Genomic DNA, 19,776 nt, shown 5'->3' with positions numbered 1-19,776 from the left:
CCAATGCACATGCATTTTACAGTTATTACCATCAAAATGCATCTGCCAACATGCGGCCCATTCACCTGTCTTACTGAGCTCCCTCTAAGGACTTCTCTAGACTTGACTATGACTAAAATAAACAGGTGCAATCTGCAAATATTGCCACTTCACTCCTCACCCCCCTTTCTAGATTGTTAGTAAGTATAAAATATTTACCATGCTATTTCTTATAAAGAGTGTTACACCCCTCGCTGTGCTTCTCTCCCTTCACAGGTAGCTTGAGCATTTCTGAGCTCGATTGATGCATCAACAACCTCATGGCTGTTTTCAACCTCACCCCATCTGACCCTTCAACATTCATCCTAACGGGCATCCCAGGCCTGGAAGCTGCTCACGTCTGGATTTCCATCCCTTTCTCTATGTTCTACCTTACTGGCCTGTTGGGAAATTTCACAGTTCTGTTTGTTGTAGGGAAAGAGCAGACCCTACACAAGCCAATGTACCTCCTGCTCTGCATGCTGGCGCTCACAGAAATCATTACGTCTACCTCCGTCGTGCCGAAGGCACTGTTTATATTTTGGTTCAATTTGAAAGGCATTACTGTGGCTGGCTGCCTCACCCAGATGTTCTTCCTTCACACGGGTTCCATGATGCACTCAGCTGTCCTTGTGACAATGGCCTTTGATCGCTACGTCGCCATATGTAACCCTCTGAGATATGACACCATCCTCACTAATGCACGAATAGCTAAGCTAGGGCTAGTGGGTTTGATAAGAACCATTCTCTTCATTCTGCCTCTTCCCCTGCTCCTCAGCAGGCAACCATTCTGTGCCAACCGCATTATCCCCCACACATACTGTGACCACATGGCTGTGGCAAAGATGTCATGTGGGGACATCACAGTGAACAGGACATACGGATTGGTGATGTCATTTGTAGTCATTGGGTTAGATCTCACACTGGTTGCCCTGTCCTATTGTCTAATCATCAGAGCTGTCCTCAGAATCTCCTCCAAGAGAGACCACCAGAAAGCCCTGAACACCTGCACAGCCCACATCGGTGTGATGCTGATGTCATATCCTTCCTTCTTCTTCTCCACTCTGACATACCGGTTTGGTCAGGGCATCGCTCCCCACATTCACGTCATCTTGGCCAACCTCTATTTGCTTCTTCCCCCTATGCTTGACCCTGTCATTTATGGTGTCAAAACCAAAGAGCTTTGTGACAAAGTCGGCAAGTACACCTACAGAAGGTGATCACCTGGGGCCACTGACTTTAAACCTGTGTAAAAAGAGGTGGCAAGGATATCTCCACATTAATCAAGGGTGCTCTGTTCCAGTTTGGCTGAGCTCAGCATTGTGGAAGTTCACAGTCTTAAAAGCTCCTCAGCCTAACATCTTATCACTCCATCACCAAGCACTGCTCTTTCTGTTGCTAAGTTCCTTCTCTCTGACCGTCACCTAATCTCTTTCAGCATCACCCAGCAGCTCCCAGATCCACACACTCTGTCACTCAGCCGTTCCATGATTTGCAGAACACAGAAGATACTGCAGCTTTCAGAAGCAAGGTGGCTTTGCATTAGAACCTGTGTGAACAGCATTATTGATCGGTTTGACAAATTGAAGCCACACTTTCTGATAGCCAAAAAATAGAGAAAGCAACAACAGTGCTGACTTTCTTTATCATAAGTACACTGATTCTGTGAGCAAAATGTACCTGATTTTTCTACATGTAATCGTTCAGGAAGCCTGACGAATAAACTAAATGTTTCAGTTGGAAAGTGCTAATTCTGGAAAGCTGCTGCAGAAATTGAGATCATTCTACTAGAGTTTATTAGTGAGAGTTGTGGAACTGTGGGTTTTTGAGAACTGGACTGGGTTACCCTGGATTCGAGGGGAGTGTACCCCAGAATGTGATCAAGCCCATTGCAACCATATGATGTTCATTCCACCATTACAAATTAATAAAATAGAGCACCACATAGTTTAGGGTTAATTGGAAAGCAGGCTTTTAGGTACAAAGTCAAAATCTAACTGGCAGTTTCTGCTAATCAGAATGGGAGGAGTGGACAGACAAGTAAACAAGTGAGAATGAAAGAACATAAATGGATGAAAACCTTGAGCCTAGATGCCTCTGATATTAGAAGTTTACTATAAGACAGGGAAAGTGATGATCCAGTAGGGGTCACCATGACCTATGTGTGTTATAGAAATTATGAAAGATTAGCTCATACTGTGTAGTTGGAGGAGTCCTCTGAATCCATCTTGAGAGACCTTTTTCCTGACACCCTTTCTCCCCAGCAGGTGAGCAACTGGACACAGTGAACCTGCTGTTAATTACTCAATTCCACTCCAGATCTTAGGTAAATATCTGGGATGTTTTAAACCTATTGCTTATGTCTGTGTGTGCTCAAATCTAATAAACTGCAGTTTTAGAGAAGAGCATGCTTACTTGCATTTAATCCTTGATCAGACAGAATTTCTGTCTTCCCATTGATTTATTCCTGACAATGCCTGGAGTGAAATAGTGAAGTTGCCCCTGCTGTGGGTTCTGAAAACCGCAGGTAATAGAGTGCTGTGTTAAACTATGACATCACCGTGGAGTCCAACAACTTACGGCTTTGGGCAGTCAATTTTGGAGTCACTTTCAGCTGGAAATTTCAAAATACACACTAACCATTCCTGTTCTTGGAGTTTGTGAAACAGAGGAAACAGAGATTGCCACTAAATGTCCAGGTGATTGAATCACTTGCAGTACTAAGTGCTTCATGACCTAGATTGGCTGATATCTCATTTTTGCCATTGTTTCGTGGAGACCTTGGACAGTTGGAGCAGCAGTGAACAGTTTTGCCTATGTTTCACTGGCCTGATACTGCGAATAATCAAGTAGGGCAGTTTTGGGTTGAAGATCTCGAACATATGGCTGCCACTGTGGACAAAGACTTTAGTGAACTTGATTTGTTTGCTACTGGAAAAGTCTGTTAACATGTATGGGGATGGAGCGGAAATCCTCCAGGGACATCTTCAGAAAGCTCTCCTTCATGTACTCCCAAAACCTTTGCAAAAGGTTTCTGGGGAAGGCTGCCTTATCCCATCCGCCATGGTAGGACACTTAACCACGCCAGGCTAGTAGCACGTAGTCTGGAATCATTGCATAACAAAGCATGGCAGCATATGGCCCGGTGTTTGCTGGCATGCAGACATCATCCATTCCTTACCTCTCTTTGTTATCCTCAGGAGAGTGATATCATTCACGGTCACCTGGTTGAAATGGAGTGATTTTATTAAGGGGACATTCAGAGGTGCCCGTTCCAGCTTGGCTGAACAGAAATGTTCCCCGCTGTTAGCCACGTGGTGCGGGGTGGGAGGGGTGAAGTGATCATCCCAGAGAATTGTGTGTGTGGGGGGGGGGGGGGGGGGGTAGCTGGGTTTGTGCTGCATGTTAACCCGGAAAACCCAGCCCCTCCTTTTACATTGCAAACCCATTTTAAATGGCCAACCCAATGGGTACTTGGTATGGGAAATGAGGGCGCTGCTTTTTGAAACCATTCCCACATGTTATGAAGGTTAAAAAAGCCAAAAGACTGTGGCTTACCATGGCTGCCTGCAAGCCGAAATCTGTTGCCTGGCACTGCGTGAGTGATCTCTCATGCCAAACCAGCAGGCCCTCAATATAAGAGGAAAAATGCGACCTTGTAATGAAAGCACATGTGCTGTGTAATGTGAACAGCAAAATTTAACGTGAAAGAGTGTACCCATTGTTCTCTAAAATGTGTCTTTTTTAACCACCTGTCCCTTCTCCTCCACCAGCTGCAAATGTTTCTCCTTTGCAGAAGCTAGCGAAGATTAGAAGGAGAAAACGGAGGACTTGGGATGATATGTTCACAGAGCTCCAGATGTCCTTCCACGTTGAAAGAGCGCAGCAGAATGCGTGGAGGCAGTCAATGTCAGAGTGCAAAAAAGAATAATATGAACGAGAGAAGAGGTGGTGGGATGAATCGCGGGCTGAACAGAGCAAGTGGAGGGTTGAAGATGATAGGTGGCGTCAGCTTGCAGATAGAAGGCAAGAGTCGATGCTCCGGCTGCTGGAGCATCATACTGATATGCTCCAGCGTATGGTGGAGCTGCAGGAAAGGCAGCAGGAGCAGAGACCGCCGCTACAGCCCCTGTGTAACCAACAGCCCTCCTCCCCAAATCCCATTGCCTCCTCACCCAGATGCCCAAAAGCACGGTGGGGGGGCCTCTGGCCACCCAGTCACTCCACCCCAGATGATTGCCCGAGCATCGGAAGGCTGGCCTTCAATAAGTGTTAAGGTTTTAAAGTTTTAAACTGCAATGTGTCCTTTTCCTTCCCTTCTCCCCCACCCATCCCAGGCTACCTTGGCAATTATCCCCCTAGTTGTGTGATGAATTAATAAAGAATGCATGAATGAGAAGTAACAATGACTTTATTGCCTCTGCAAGCGGTGCTCGAAGGGGGGAGGGGAGGGGTGGTTGGTTTACAGGGAAGTAGAGTGAACCAGAGGGAGGGGCGGGGGGGTTCATCAAGGAGAAACAAACAGAAGTTTCACACCGTAGCCTGGCCAGTCACAAAACTGGTTTTCAAAGCTTCTCTGATGCGCATCGCACCCTGCTGTACTCTTCCCTGAGAGGGAAGCCCTGGTGTCTGGCTGCACGTAATCAGCGGCCAGACGATTTGCCTCAACCTCCCACCCCGCCATAAATGTCTCCCCCTTACTCTCACAGATATTGTGGAGTGCACAGCGAGCAGCAATAACAATGGTGATATTGGTTTCACTGAGGTCTATCCGAGTCAGTAAGCTGCGCCAGCGCGCTTTTAAACATCCAAATGCACATTCCACCACAATTCCGCACTTGCTCAGCCTATAGTTGGACAGGTCCTGACTACTGCCCAGGCTGCCTGTGTACGGCTTCATGAGCCATGGCATTAAGGGGTAGGCTGGGTCCCCAAGGATAACAATAGGCATTTCAACATCCCCAACGGTTATTTTCTGGTCCGGGAAGAAAGTCCCTTCCTCCAGCTTTCGAAACAGACCAGAGTGCCTGAAGACGCGAGCATCATGTACATTTCCCGGCCATCCCAAGTTGATGTTGGTGAAACGTCCCTTGTGATCCACCAGGGCTTGCAGCAGCATTGAAAAGTACCCCTTGCGGTTTATGTACTCGGTGGCTTGTTGCTCCGGTGACAAGATAGGGATATGGGTTCCGTATATCGCCCCACCACAGTTTGGGAATCCCATTGCAGCAAAGCCATCCACTATGACCTGCACATTTTCCAGAGTCACTACCCTTGATATCAGCAGGTCTTTGATTGCCCTGGCAACTTGGATCACAGCAGCCCCCACAGTAGATTTGCCCACTCCAAATTGATTCCTGACTGACCGGTAGCTGTCTGGCATTGCAAGGTTCCACAGGGCTATCGCCACTCGCTTCTCAACTGTGAGGGCTGCTCTCATCCTGGTATTCTGGCACTTCAGGGCAGGGGAAAGCAAGTCACAAAGTTCCATGAAAGTGCCCTTACACATGCAAAAGTTTTGCAGCCACTGGGAATCATCCCACACCTGCAACACGATGCGGTCCCACCAGTCTGTGCTTGTTTCCTGGGCCCAGAATCGGAATTCCACACCATGAACCTGCCCCAGTAACACCATGATTTGCACATTGCTGGGGCCCGTACTTTGTGATAGGTCTATGTCAATTTCCTCATCACTCTCATTGCCGCACTGCAATCACCTCTTTGGCTGGTCCTGGTTTTGCTTTGGCATGTCCTGGCTCTGCATATACCCAGGACAATGCACGTGGTGTTCATAGTGCTCATAATTGCCGCGGTGATCTGAGCAGGCTCCATGATCCCAGTGCTATGGCATCTGGGCTGAAAAAAGGCACGAAACTAGTGTCTGACAGAGGGAGGGAGGGGCGACTGATGACATGGCGTACAGGTACAGGGAGTTAAAATCAACAAAGGTGGCTGTGCATCAGGGAGAAACACAAACAACTGTCACACAGAATGGCGCCCCCAAAGATTGAACTCAAAACCCTGGGTTTAGCAGTCTGTTGATTTCATGGAGGGAGGGCGAAGCAAATGAATACAGATCAAATCTGGTCCATCTATTTTTTACATCTTAAGCTGGCAGCAGATGGTGCAGCATGACTGATAGCCATTGGCATCTTCTGGGTGCTTGGCAGAAAATGATGTACTACGACTGCTAGCCATCATCATCAAGACAGTTCAGTAGGCCTGGAAACAAAACATGTCTGCCCAGTTGCCTCTGATTGAACTCACTGAGGAATACGACGATGACGGATACCAGTCGTAATACACCATCCACTGCCAAAAGGCAAAGAGCTGCTGCTGTGTAGCAATGCAGCCCCACGTCTGCCAGCACCCAGATAGCTGATGACTGCTACCAGTCATACTGCACCGTCTACTGCCAAAAGGCAATTAGCTGCTGCTGTGTAACAATGCAGTACCACTTCTGCCAGCACTCAGATGACATATCGTGACAGTGAGCTGAGCTGAGCTGAGCGGGCTCCATGCTTGCCGTGGTATGTTGTCTGCACAGGTAACCCAGGTAAAAAGGCGCAAATCGATTGTCTGCTGTTGCTCTGATGGAGGGGGAGGGGCCTGATGACATGTACCCAAAACCCCCCGCGACACTGTTTTGCATGATCAGGTATTGGGATCTCAACCCAGAATTCCAATGGGCGGCGGAGACTGCGGGAACTGGGGGATAGCTACCCACAGGGCAATGCTCTGGAAGTCAACACTATCCTCGGTACTGTGGACGCGGTCCACCGACTTAATGCACTTAGAGCATTTTATGTGGGGACACGCACAATCAACTGTATTAAACCGATATCTAGAAAACTGGCTTCTATAAATTCAACCTAATTTCGTAGTGTAGACATACCCCAGTCTTTGTTTAACCCTGATCTGATGGTGTCAAATTTGCAAATGAACTGGAGCTAAGCAGTTTCTCTTTGGAGTCTGATCCTGAAGTCTTTTTGCTGTAAAATGGCTACCTTTACATCTGCTATTGTGTGGCCAGGGAGGTTGAAATGTTCTCCTACAGGTTTTTGTATATTGCCATTCCTGATATCTGACTTGTGTCCATTTATCCTCTTGCATAGTGACTGTCCAGTTTGGCCAATGTACATAGCAGAGGGGCATTGCTGGCACATGATGGCATATATAACATTGGTGGACTTGCAGGTGAATGAGCCGGTGATGTTGTAGCTGATCTGGTTACATCCTGTGATGGTGTTGCTGGTATAGATATGTGGGCAGAGTTGGCATCGAGGTTTGTTGCATGGGTTGGTTCCTGAGTTAGAGTTTTTATGGTGCAGTGCGTGGTTGCTGGTGAGAATATGCTTAAGGTTGGCGGGTTGTCTGTGGGCGAGGATTGGCCTGCCTCCCAAGGTCTGTGAAAGTGAGGGATCATTGACCAGGATGGGTTGTAGATCACTGATGATGCGTTGGAGAGGTTTAAGCTGAGGACTGTAGGTGATGGCCAGTGGAGTTCTGTTGGTTTCTTTTTTGGGCCTGTCTTGTAGCAGGAGGCTTCTGGGTACACGTCTGGCTCTGTTGATTTGTTTCTTTATTTCCTTGTGTGGGTATTGTAGTTTTGAGAATGCTTGGTGAAGATCTTGTAGGTGTTGGTCTCTGTCTAAGGGGTTGGAGCAGATGCGGTTGTACCTCAGCGCTTGGCTGTAGATGATGAATTGTGTGGTGTGTCCAGAGTGGAAGCTGGAGGCATGAAGGTAGGTGTAGCAGTCGGTGGGTTTTCAGTATAGGGTGGTGTTAATGTGGCCATCGCTTATTTGTACTGTGGTGTCTAGGAAGTGGACCTACCATGTAGATTGGTCCAGGTGGAGGTTGATGGTGGAGTGGAAGCTGTTGAAATCATGGTGGAATTCTTCCAGGGTCTCCTTCCCATGGGTCCAGATGATGAAGATGTCATCAATGTAGCATAGGTAGAGAAGGGGTGTAGGTGGATGAGAGCTGAGGAAGCGTTGTTCCAGGTCAGCTATAAAAATGTTGGCATATTGTGGGGCCATGCGGGTGCCCATGGCGGTGCCACTGGTCTGGAGGTATATATTGTCACCAAATTTGAAATAATTGTGTGTGAGGATAAAGTCACAGAGCTCAGCAACAAGTTGTGCTGTGTCATCATCAGGGATACTGTTCCTGACAGCTTGTATTCCATCTATGTGTGGGATGTTTGTGTAGAGAGCCTCTACATCCATGCTGGCTAGGATGGTGTTTTCTGGAAGATCACCAATGCATTGTAGTTTTCTCAGGAAATTAGTGGTGTCACGGAGATACCTGGGAGTGCTGGTGGCATAGGGTCTGAGTAGGGAGTCCACATATCTAGACAGTCCTCCAGTGAGAGTGCTAATGCCCGAGATGATGGGGTGCCCAGGATTTCCAGGTTTGTGGATCTTGGGTAGTAGATAGAATAACCCGAGTCGGGGCTCTAAGGGTATGTTGATTTGTTCCTGTGTTAGTGTAGGGAGTGTCCTAAGTAGACAGTGCAGTTTCTTAGTGTATTCCTCAGTGGGATCTGAGGAATATACTTGCGTCTGATGAAGTGGGCATTCACCCATGAAAGCTTATGCTCCAATACTTCTGTTAGTCTTAAAGGTGCCACAGGACCCTCTGTTGCATTTTCCTCCAGTTTCCTGATGGATTCGATGTAGAAAAATTAGGTAAATTTTGCTCCCCGGATCGCTGTACATATGATAAAGAAGTTCAGCATTGCCGTTTCTTTTGTTTTCTCTTTGGCTATCTGAAAGTGTAGCTTCTGTTTGTAAAACTGAACAAGACCCCTGACCACGCAGGGACTAATGGAAAACCACTTTGCATGAAAATGGTACAGTATCTTATGGTAGTCTTGGGGTACGTCTACACTACAGCCGGGATCGACGCTCTGAGATCGATCCACCAGAGGTCGATTTAGTGTGTCTAACCCTTGTACTCTACCCACAATGAGAAGAGTCGATGGGAGATTTCTCCTGTCGAACCCCTGCAGTGTAGACCCAGTGGTAACTTAACCTAAGGTACATCGACTCCAGCTACAGTTATTCACGTAGCTGGAGTTGTGTGGAGTAGGTCGACTTACTGCAGTAGTGCAGACATAGCCTTAGAGTCACAGAAAGGCTGAGTAACAAGGTGTGGGGGATTGGAGGATGATGGGTGACAATGAAAGAGGTCAGGTGATGGTCAGAGAGAGGAATCTCAGCACCGTAGAGAGCAGTGCTTAGTGATGGACTTATCAGATATTGGGTGGGAGGAACTTCTCCGACTGTGAACTTCCACCATGTTGAGTTCAACCAATCTGGGACAGGGCACCCTTGATTAACAAGGAGATATGCTTTCCCCCTCTTGTCACACAGGTTTCACGTCAGTGGCCCCAGGTGATCACCTTCTGCAGGTGTATTTGCCTACTTTGTCACGAAGCTCTTTAGTTTTGACCCCATAAATGATAGGGTTTAGCATGGGAGGAATGAGGAGATAGAGGTCGGCCAAGATGATGTGAATGTGGGGAGCAATGCCTTGACCAATCCGATGTGTCAGGTTGGAGAAGAGGCCAGGGGTATAATATGTCAGCATCACACAGATGTGGGCTGTGCAGGTGTTAAGGGCTTTTTGGTGGGCTTTCTTAGAGGAGATTCTGAGGACGGCCCTGATGATCAGAATGTAGGACAGGGCAATAAGCATCAGGTCAAACCCCATAACTACAAACATTAGCACCAAGCCATATATCCTGGTGACTGTGATGTCCCCACATACCATCTTCGCCACAGCTATATGCTCACATTGCGTATGGGGGATAATGCGGTTGGCACAGAATGGTCGCTGACTCATGAGCAGGGGTAGGGGCAGAATGAAGAGAACAGCTCTTATCAAACCTACAAGCCCTAGCTTAGCTATTCGTGCATTGGTGAGGATAGTGGAATATCTCAGAGGGTTACATATTGCAACATAGCGATCAAAGGCCATTGTCACGAGGGTGGCTGAGTGCATAACAGAAACCGTGTGAAGGAAGAACATCTGGGTGAGGCATCCAGCCACAGTAATGCCTTTCAAATTGAACCAAAATATGCCCAGCGCCTTTGGCACAACAAAGGTAGGTGTGGCGATGTCTGTAAGTGCCAGCATGCAGAGTAGCAGGTACATCGGCTTGTGCAGGGTCTGCTCCTTACCTACAACAGACAGAAGCATGAAATTTCCCAACAGACTGATAATGTAGAATGCAGAGAAAGGGATGGAAATCCAGACATGAGCAGCTTCCAGGCCAGGAATGCCTGTTAGGATGAATGTTGAAGGGTCAGAATAGGTGACGTTGAAAGCTGCCATGAAGTGGTCAATGTGTCGATACAATTCAGAAATGCTTAAGGTGCCTGTGAAGGGAGAGAAGCAGAGTGAGGGGGTTTACATGTTTTATAACAAATAGTACTATCATAAACATAGAGATAAGGGTAGCATAAAATTCCTCCTGGGCAGCTGTACTGAAACGCTTAACCTGTAAGGGGTTAAGAAGCTCAAATAACCTCGTTGGCACCTGACCAGAAGGACCAATGAGGAAAGAAGATACTCTCAAAACTTTGGGGATGGGGGTGGAGGTTTTATTTATGGCTCTCTTTGTTTGTTCCCTCTCCGGATGAAGAGAGAGACCAGGTAGGTTCAACATCTCCTGAAAACATACCAGAAATGACCCATATAAAATTACAAAAATTGTAAGTAAAGTAAGGAAATGCATTAGTTTATCTTTTGTTTTGGCTTGTGAATTTTCCCTGCGCTAAAGAGGTAGTTTCATTTCTGCTTTTGTAACTGTGAAGGTGAGTCCAGAGGGGAGTCCTCTGTGTTTTAAATCTTTTCATTACCCTGTAAAGTTACCTTCCATCCTGATTTTGAAGGTGTGATTCTTTTACTTTTTTCTTTATAATAAAGTTCTTCTTTTAAGAACCTGATTGATTTTAATGTCCTAAACATAAGGGTCTGGTCTCTACTCACATTGCTAAGGAAATTAGCTTATATATATATTATTCTCAAGCCTAATCAGGAAAGGGGGTGAAGGGGCCTGAGGGATATTTTGAGAGATAGGGATTCCAAGTGACTCTCCCTTGAATTTTTGTGTAAATCACTTGGTGATGGCAGCAATACCGTCCAAGGACAAGGAAAGGAATTTGTGCCTTGGGGAAGTTATTAACCTAAGATGGTGGAATATAAGCTTAGGGAGTATTTCATGTGGGTCCCCACATCTGTACCCCAGAGTTCAATGTGGGGGGAGAGGATGCTGACAAGTACGGTAAATATTTTATAGCTATTAACATTCTAGGAGTCTTCTTGGTGGGGAGTGAAGAACCACCAACAATATCACTCTCTGCTTTATATGATTTTAGCATATGGCAGGAAACCTTTGTTTCAAAACCTGGTTCCCAGACCAGTTTGTGGGAAAAGTACAGACTCCCCTATGGAGTCATAGCATCCATTACTTATAGGCTATCTGAAGCATTTTCAGGAAAGCTCATTGGGTAGGAGATAAATTTCTCCTAAGGCCTATTGTTTTCCCTAATAGTCCATTGCCCTGAATAGGCCCTTCCCGACCAGCTATCTAGACTGAAACCATCTTGCCTAGTGGATGTTACCCAGGTGTAACTACATTTGAAATACAGATATGTAATCAATATTCATAACTTCAGACAAAAATCATACAGGCATACAAATAGGATAATCATATTCAGAAAGTCATAACTTTTTCAATGACATCGTACATGACCCATCTTGCATAAATTGTATCATAATTGTACTCTAATCATATAATCATATCATAATAATACCACTATGAACAATATGGAGTACAGTGTCACAAAATGATCAGTGGTTATTTCTACCAGTGAAATGCCTGAAGTTACATAACACCAACAAGAACTGGAAACTGAGTAAAGGTTGTGACACCCAGACTGCAGTTCTGAGGCTTGCCAGGGTAAAGAGACCCTGAAACTCCCCAAACACACTCTGTACCAGGAAAGGTCCCAACACTGGCCTTGGACCAACAATCACAAAGAACAAATTAATTTCAATACCACTGCCCACCTGTTTGTCTACACACCACTCTGCGTTCCTGTGATGATCCCCTGGTATTATGTGGACCGGTGATCTGCTATGTCTCTCCAATCCTTGACTCTGGGAGCCAGCCTTACCCTGCTCTGCTGTGAGAACCCCCACTCCTGGGCTGTTCACGCATAGCCTCTGCCATGTAAACTGCTCCTTGGATCATGCAACTGAATGACACCAACCAATATCTCCGGTCCCAGACACACCCTAGGAACCTCCATCTTGCAGTGTCCAGTTATGTCCACAGGACACTGCAAGCTTATATGAGTTTGTCAGTTTAACAAAAACATTGATATGCACCAGGCTTGTTATGCCAAGGGGAAGTTCTGACATGTTTTAAAGCAAACGCACTGCTTCAGGTAGAATAAACAAATAAATTTATTAACTACAAGTTAGATTTTATGTGATATTAAGTGATAGACAAAAAGTCAGTGTAGTTACCAAAATAAAATAAAATAAAATATAAGCACACAGTCTAAACTAAACCCTACTAGACTGGGCAACATCTAGATTAAGCAGTTTTTCTCACCCCACAGGATATTGCAGTCCTTAATATACAGGTTTGTTCCTTAAACCTGGGCCAATCTCCCCTGTTTGTGTCTTGTCTTTTTCTCAATGTCTTAGTTGCTTCCAGTGATGGTGGGGGCAGGAGAAGGGCCCAGTATGTGTATACTCTCTGTTTTATACCCTCAGTCCATGTGCTTGGGGAGCACAAGTCCGGGCATGTCTGGGGGGCATTGGTGAGTCTCTCCAAGCAAGGTAGAGCAATTTCCCTGGTGTGGTCTCATGCAGGTGAGTCATTGCATTGGACCTCCCTTGCTGGACAATGGCTGTTGATGGGTTGTTTGACACCCTGCCCGGGTGATCGTTACTTTCCTTGCTGTTTCCTCTGGAGAGCTAATATCTGGCTGATTCCCCAACTTACAGCATGTTTTAGCGATAACCATACAACAGAATTCTCATAGCTCCATATACATTAATGATACATATATGGATAGAGACATGACTTTCAGCAGATCATAACCGTTTCCCTGATACCTTACAAGGCATGCTTTATATGTAAGAACATGATTATCTGAAAATGAGGACTATAGGGGTTACAGTATGTTCCCCAAAGGTATAGAATGTCACAGCACCCACACAGCCTCAGAGCTACTCGCCTGTCACTGCACACACCCTGCCTGCCTCCACAACCCTCAGCAGGGCCCAATTCTCTGTGTACACCCCCTATCTGCCCCCACAGCCTCCAGTGCTGCCAGCCTGCCTGTGTACACTCCTCTTCCTGCCCCACAACCCCTGGTGTTGGTCACTTGTCCATGTAGATCCCCCACCCCCAGAACTTCCATCCCTGCCACACAGGGACACCCCTCACCCAGGACCAAAACCAGGTGCCACACACCACAGTGACATCTCACAGAAATGCCTCCTCAGAGGAGGTTAAACGCAGTGTCTGCCTGCCCCAGGGAAAAGGGGGAGATGAGACTGAACTGTCTTTCTGGGGGCAAAGGGAACCCCGGCAGCAGCTCAGCCTGTGCAGGGAAGGAGAGAGGGACAGACCCGACAGGAGGGGGAGAGGACACGGGACTAAAAGGAGCCAGTGTGAGTAACTCTTCTTCAAAAAGACACAAAGCTTTAACGTATTGCGGCCGGTTAGAAACCTGGACACCCCTTCCTGAGGCTGCTTTTCCATGTTGGCTATTGCTGATGTTGCCACAAAACTGTAGTGGGCTTTCTCATGGAAAGAAGTATGGTCCAGATGGGGGATGGTGTCAGAGACCATCCACTAGAGTGTGGCCCACTTTACATTTCAGTTTGAGACACCTGCCAGACCCACGAGGCCTCATGATGCCTCTTTGGTCTGTGCATCAGGGAGGACGTCCATTCCCCATGTTGCATAGTTTCAGGACTCCATGCCATTGTTATCTGGATACTGCATGTCGCACACCCACCACACACACTGTGTGCTCCTGTACCTCCCCCAGTAACATTTGCAACACAACCTCTAATGCTTCGCATCCTCTCCAGAAACGGAGATGAAGGGTCTCTTTCCCCCTATCCCCCCTTGAAAAAAAAAATGGTTATCCTAATTGCTTTGAAGCTTTAAGGCTGTGAATTTGAGATTTCAGCAACTCTCCTGTCAGTTCTTCTTGGGCCCGAAGAAGCTCACCCGTTCTTAGAGGCCACGGGACGACTCCAGTTGAAGTCACTGGAGGCTCATGGCTGATGTAAATCAGGGCACTTATTTAAGTCACTACATGTGGATTTAGGGCAAACTCCTGGCTCAGTTAGGAATTTTGCCTTTGATCTCAAGGGGACCAGATTCACCCTGAATGTTTAACTTTCGGCTCCTGGCTGTGAAAATCATGGCTTTGGGTCCTCCTGCAGAGAGCGCTATTCTGTTAGGGTGCTGAGAGAGTCTGAAGGAAACCCCCAGTTCATGTGGCATTCTGAGACTGGGAATGAAAGTTGGGAGTTTCAAAACAGAGGGACCTTGATTTTGCTCTCAGAGAGACCAGTGTCAATCTGGAGTCACCCAGTGAAGGCAGAATGTGAGAGCAGAATATAGCCAGTGTGTGGCCTATTCTTGTTGTGAACCCTCTGGTAACAGAGATACCCACTGCAGAAGCTTTGGCTGCACTTCCGAACAGGACAGTGAAGTTGCTGAATTGGCAAATTTTGTGAACCACAGGAAGAAGCACACAGCACACACACACACACAAAAAAAGTTACTGAGAAAGGTAGAAGGACACAGTAAGAGAAAAGGAACTGAACTTAAACACAAATATTTGTCTAAACTATTTACAATATATTTGTAGTTCCAATTTTACCAGGTAAATCCCTTGTTTTTTTCTGACGGTACTAAACAATTCAAGTCACCGTGCTGGTGAATTACTATCCAGATGGTTCATGACTTGAACCCTGGAAACCTTTCTGAGCCCTTAGCACTAACTTTAATGCAGAAACAGGCAACTCACCGAAATCCTGCTCAGCAGAGAGAGGAAATCTCCTTACTGTGACAGAAAGGCAGAGGCTTGAGAATCAGTGTATGAATGTCACATGCCTGACACTCGGCGTGCTGCACAGTGACCTTTATGATTTCCCTGAACAGCCCCTGTGGACTCTCAGGTTGGCCAGGACTCCTGTACAATTCTCTGGACTCTGTGTGAGCAGCTGGAAGAGCAAAAAATGGACCCTGGAGAACTTCAGCCTGAGAACCAGCCCCAGGAGAAAGGAAATGATTCGCTGATAACAGGGACTTGCAAACTGTTCAGTGTAGCAACTGATGATGGCTTTCTTTTCTGTGTGTAATGTACAGCCATGACAACCCCTCTAACCACCTAGCTGGGCTGGCCCTTTTTCAAACTGCTTTGCTGGAGTTTCAGCCTCTCCAGGCCCTGTGATCACCAACACTATAGCAGATTTCAGAGTAGCAGCCATGTTAGACTGTATCAGCAAAAACAATCAGGAGTCCCTGTGGCACCTTAGAGACTAACAAATTTATTTGGGCATAAGCTTTCATGGGCTAAACCCACTTCATCAGATGCACGGAGTGGAACATACAGTAGGGAGGTATAAATACACAGCATATGAAAAGATGGGAGTTGCCTTACCAAGTGGGGGGTCAGTGCTAACGAGCCACTTCACTAAATTGGGAAATAGGCTACTCTCAACAGTTGACAAGAAGGAGTGGAAATCACTTTTGTAGTGCTAATGAGGCCAATGTAAAGAAGGTGACAATTTCAAACAGTTGAGAAGAAGGTGTGAGTATTTAGCAAGGGGAAATTAGTTTTTGTAAAAACAAAGAGGAGAACTTGTGGCACCTTAGAGACAAAAAATGTATTTAGTTTTTGTAGTGACCCATCCACTCCCAGTCTATATTCAGGCCTAATTTGATGATGTCCAGTTTGCAAATTAATTTCAGTTCTGCAGTTTCTCATTGGGGAAGACAGGAGCAAGGGACAGAGACAAGGCCTCGGGGAGAAGACACACAGCAGGGTCAATGCTTGACAGAAGAGATGGGGCAAGATTGCAATTTCAGGGATCCAGCTATCAGCAATTGGAACGGTGGCAACGCAGTGTAGTGTACATAGACTGATTCCCCAGTTCATCGCATTGACACAGCACAGTAAGGACAGGGAAGGGTATAATCACACTTTGACTGTCCAGTAAGTGATTGAGGGAAGGGGCCCCAGCAACGTGCACCAGCCAGATCTGCACAGAGATCAATCTGAGAGCTAGAGCACAATTAGAAAACATTTAGGTCTCTTTTTGAGTAAAGAGCTGGAGCAGCCTGCCCCGGATCTGTTTGGTCCTCACCCCATAAATGATGGGGTGTAGCACAGGGGGCACTGGGTGAAACACATTGGCAATGAGAATGAGGAAGTGCAGTGGCACACTGTGGCCAAACCGGTACATGAGAGAGAAGAACTCTGGGATGTACAAAGCTAAGATGGCACAAAGATGAGAGATGCAGGTCCCAAAAGTTTTGAGCCGGGCATCCTTTGTGGGGAGGCGGAAGATGGCCCTGAGGATCAGAGTATAGGACACGGCAATAAAAAACACATCCATTCCGATCACAGAGAAAAGATCAAACAGGCCATAGTAACTACTGATACGGATGTCAGCGCAGGCCAGCTTCACCACAGCTATGTGCACACAATAGGAGTGGGGGATGATGTTGGTTCTGCAATATGGCCACTGCTTCGTCAGGAAGGGATAGAGTAATGCAAGTATGCCACTGCGCAGCACCAAGCCCAGGCCTATCTTGGCCACAACAGAGTTTGTCAGGATGGTGGAATGTCTCAGGGGATGGCAGATGGCCACGTAGCGATCAAAAGCCATGGCCAGGAGGATTCCAGACTCCATCGTTGAGAAGCAGTGAATGAAGTACATCTGGATGAGACAGGCACTAAAACTGATCTCCCTGGAATTGAACCAGAAGTTGCTCAGCATTTTGGGTATGGTGGTTGTGGATATGACCAGGTCGGTGACAGCCAGCATGCAGAGGAAATAGTACATGGGCCCGTGGAGGCTCCGCTCCCTCCTCACGATGAACAGGATGGTGAAGTTCCCCAAGATGGCTATGATGTACATGGTGCAGAAGGGGATGGAGATCCAGACATGGGCTGCCTCTAGGCCAGGAATGCCAACTAGGATGAAGGTGGAGGGGTTGGTGAAGTCGGTTGTGTTTGAATCTGACATGGAGTAGGGGAGAAAGTGTCCAACTGTGAGTCATAAGGGAGTCTCCTGCATTTACCGTATGCCCCCTGACTTTCTGTGTGTCCCCAGGATCTCGGGTGTTGGTCTCAGTAGAAATGCCTGAATGGAGAGACAACATTAATATGAGACACTGCATGCACTAGTGGAGGCTGTTCACATGGGAGGAACAGATTGATCACTCTTCACACACTGAAAAATTACATTTTCATTATTCTGAGAAAATAACTATGAACAATGACCCTACTAAATCCAATTCCATATTTTGTGGTGCTCCCTGCTTTAGTAATTCCTACAGTTTGTGGTGGGGGAACCTTAAGAGGTAGCAGAAGGAAACACACGTGTGGATACTGGTTATCCATCATTGTTCCTCAATGCAATGAGTGCCAGAATAGGGATCCCATACTGCCGGGAGGTCCCCATTCATCCAGTTGCTCGAAATCAGAGAGTGGGAAAAAACAAACCTTTGCGAACACATGTACTGGGAGAAATATCCAAAGTAGAACCTACCTCAGGGAAGAGACCTGGGTGACATTGATAGCAGTGGACAAAAGAAAAGGAATCTTTAGATCCCTAAGATATGGATGGAGAATAACATGTTTGGGATATGTGTTCAGTTTGGGCCACCCAGTCACTATTAAGGATATAGCATATATAAAAGGGATTTCCAAGACAGGCTTTGAGAATGGGGGAGGCTTCCATACACAAACAGCTAGAAAACTCTGGGACTCTTTAGTTTACACAAGAGCCAAAGAAGAGAGCATAGTATATAGGAGAGGAAAATAAAAAGTGAAACTGATTTACATTCAAATGGACAATTCCCAACCAGTACTATTGATTGACACATAGTGCTCCAAGAGGACTAATTCACTAAAGCTGAGGAAAATTAAGAGCAAAACTGATTGGGAGGAAAAATTTAGACAGAAAAAATATGAATGAATATTGGTAATCGTTTGATAACATTTATTAGATAGTGGAATCCTCATGATTCCACAGTCAACAAAGTGAACAACTTTGGGTAAAAACTCAGTTCAGTGGTGAAGTAAATGCAGCAATTGGGGGTGGGGGATCAATATGTAACACAGAGGAAAATGGGAAAATAGCTAGCCAAGAATAGAAATCGGAAGTTATGAAAATTGATAAGGGACATTAAAGCATCAGGGAAAACTCCATGTTTGGCAGGGCTATGGATCACAAAAATGAGGTTATTAAGTACATTAACAACAATAAAAATCCTAGAAAAGTTTTATGTCAATTCCTGTGATAAATGTAAAGTATTAAAAATAAAGGGAAACATTTTTTTAAAGGTTTCAGAGTAGCAGCCGTGTTAGTCTGTATCCACAAAAAGAACAGGAGTACGTGTGGCACCTTAGAAATTTGTTAGTGCCACAAGTACTCCTGTTCTTTTTGCGGATACAGACTAACACGGCTGCTACTCTGAAACCTGTCATTATGCAAGCCACTTCATTTAGCCGTATGGAGTGGAAATCCATCAATTTTTTTAAAGGAATTTGCAAGGTTAAGAAACAATGGAAAAGCTGGTATGGGATTAGTTAAAAAAAAGTCTAGAAATGTAAGTAATGCCATCACCAAGAGGGTTTATGCAAAACAGATCTTGTCAAAGAAACCTGATTTCATCCTTTTATGAGAGTACACATGGTTGATCAAGGGTACACATTTCATGGATCAAGGGAACAATGCAGATGCAATGAACCTTGATTTCTCAGAGGCATTTGATTTAGTAGGGGAAAATACTGAGTTGGTGAGTAGGAGCAGGGGAAGGATTTTACCTCTGCACATGGGATTGGTGAAACAAACTGCATCAAGTTCTGGGGTCCACATTTGGAAACAGATGTTGAAAACTTGGAGAGGGCACAGAAAAGAGCCACAAAAAAGATTGGAGTAGAGAGAAAAAGCCGGATTGTTAGACTTGAAGGTGTATATCACTTTAACTTATCAAAAAGATGATGAAGTGGAGACTTTCCTGGGGAGAAAACCCTGGGTAATAATGGGCTCTGTAATCTACCAGACAAAGGCTGAGCAAGACCGAAGGGCTGGAAGCTGAAGCCAGGCAAATTCCAGCTTGAAATTAGGGCCAAATGTTTAGCACTGAGGGTGATTAACCACTGGGACACACTGAGAAGGGAAGTATTGAATTCTCCAATTCCCCATGTTGGCAGATCCAGACTGGATGTTTCTCTGGAAGATCTGCTTGATGGGTTGTTACACTTAAAATGCTACAGCGTTGTTGCCATAGTGCTTCAATATAGACACTATTTACACAGATGGATGGGGTTCTCCCCTCAGCATAGATAATACCTGAGAGGAGGTAGCTAGGTTGATGGAAGAATTAATCTCATGCAGTCTACATCAGGGCACAGATTATCCAGCAAGTTCATGGAATGTATTAAAGACAATTTTTTGTTCCAGAAGCTG

The 19,776-nt window shown here is 46.0% G+C and overlaps 3 protein-coding genes across 3 annotated transcripts; 1 reads left to right on the top strand and 2 right to left on the bottom strand.

The window, feature by feature from the left end:
- The first annotated feature begins 299 nt into the window (after positions 1–299).
- Positions 300–1,238, top strand: LOC117872532 (putative olfactory receptor 52P1). Its single transcript, XM_034761083.1, has one exon. It carries the CDS (start codon positions 300–302, stop codon positions 1,236–1,238), a length of 939 nt encoding a protein of 312 aa, XP_034616974.1.
- An 8,185-nt stretch (positions 1,239–9,423) lies between these two features.
- LOC117884946 (olfactory receptor 52E2-like) lies at positions 9,424–10,362 on the bottom strand. The gene has a single exon (XM_034786038.1). The coding sequence runs from the start codon at positions 10,360–10,362 to the stop codon at positions 9,424–9,426; it is 939 nt and encodes a 312-aa protein (XP_034641929.1).
- A 6,018-nt stretch (positions 10,363–16,380) lies between these two features.
- LOC117872529 (olfactory receptor 52E4-like) lies at positions 16,381–17,325 on the bottom strand. Its single transcript, XM_034761069.1, has one exon. The coding sequence runs from the start codon at positions 17,323–17,325 to the stop codon at positions 16,381–16,383; it is 945 nt and encodes a 314-aa protein (XP_034616960.1).
- Positions 17,326–19,776: the final 2,451 nt, after the last annotated feature.

The sequence above is a fragment of the Trachemys scripta genome, chromosome 1, assembly GCF_013100865.1.
Source record: "Trachemys scripta elegans isolate TJP31775 chromosome 1, CAS_Tse_1.0, whole genome shotgun sequence".
In the NCBI taxonomy this organism is placed as follows: Eukaryota; Metazoa; Chordata; order Testudines; family Emydidae; genus Trachemys; species Trachemys scripta.
The sequence above is the reverse complement of the archived record's forward strand: the minus strand, read 5'-3'. Positions and strand labels throughout refer to the sequence as shown.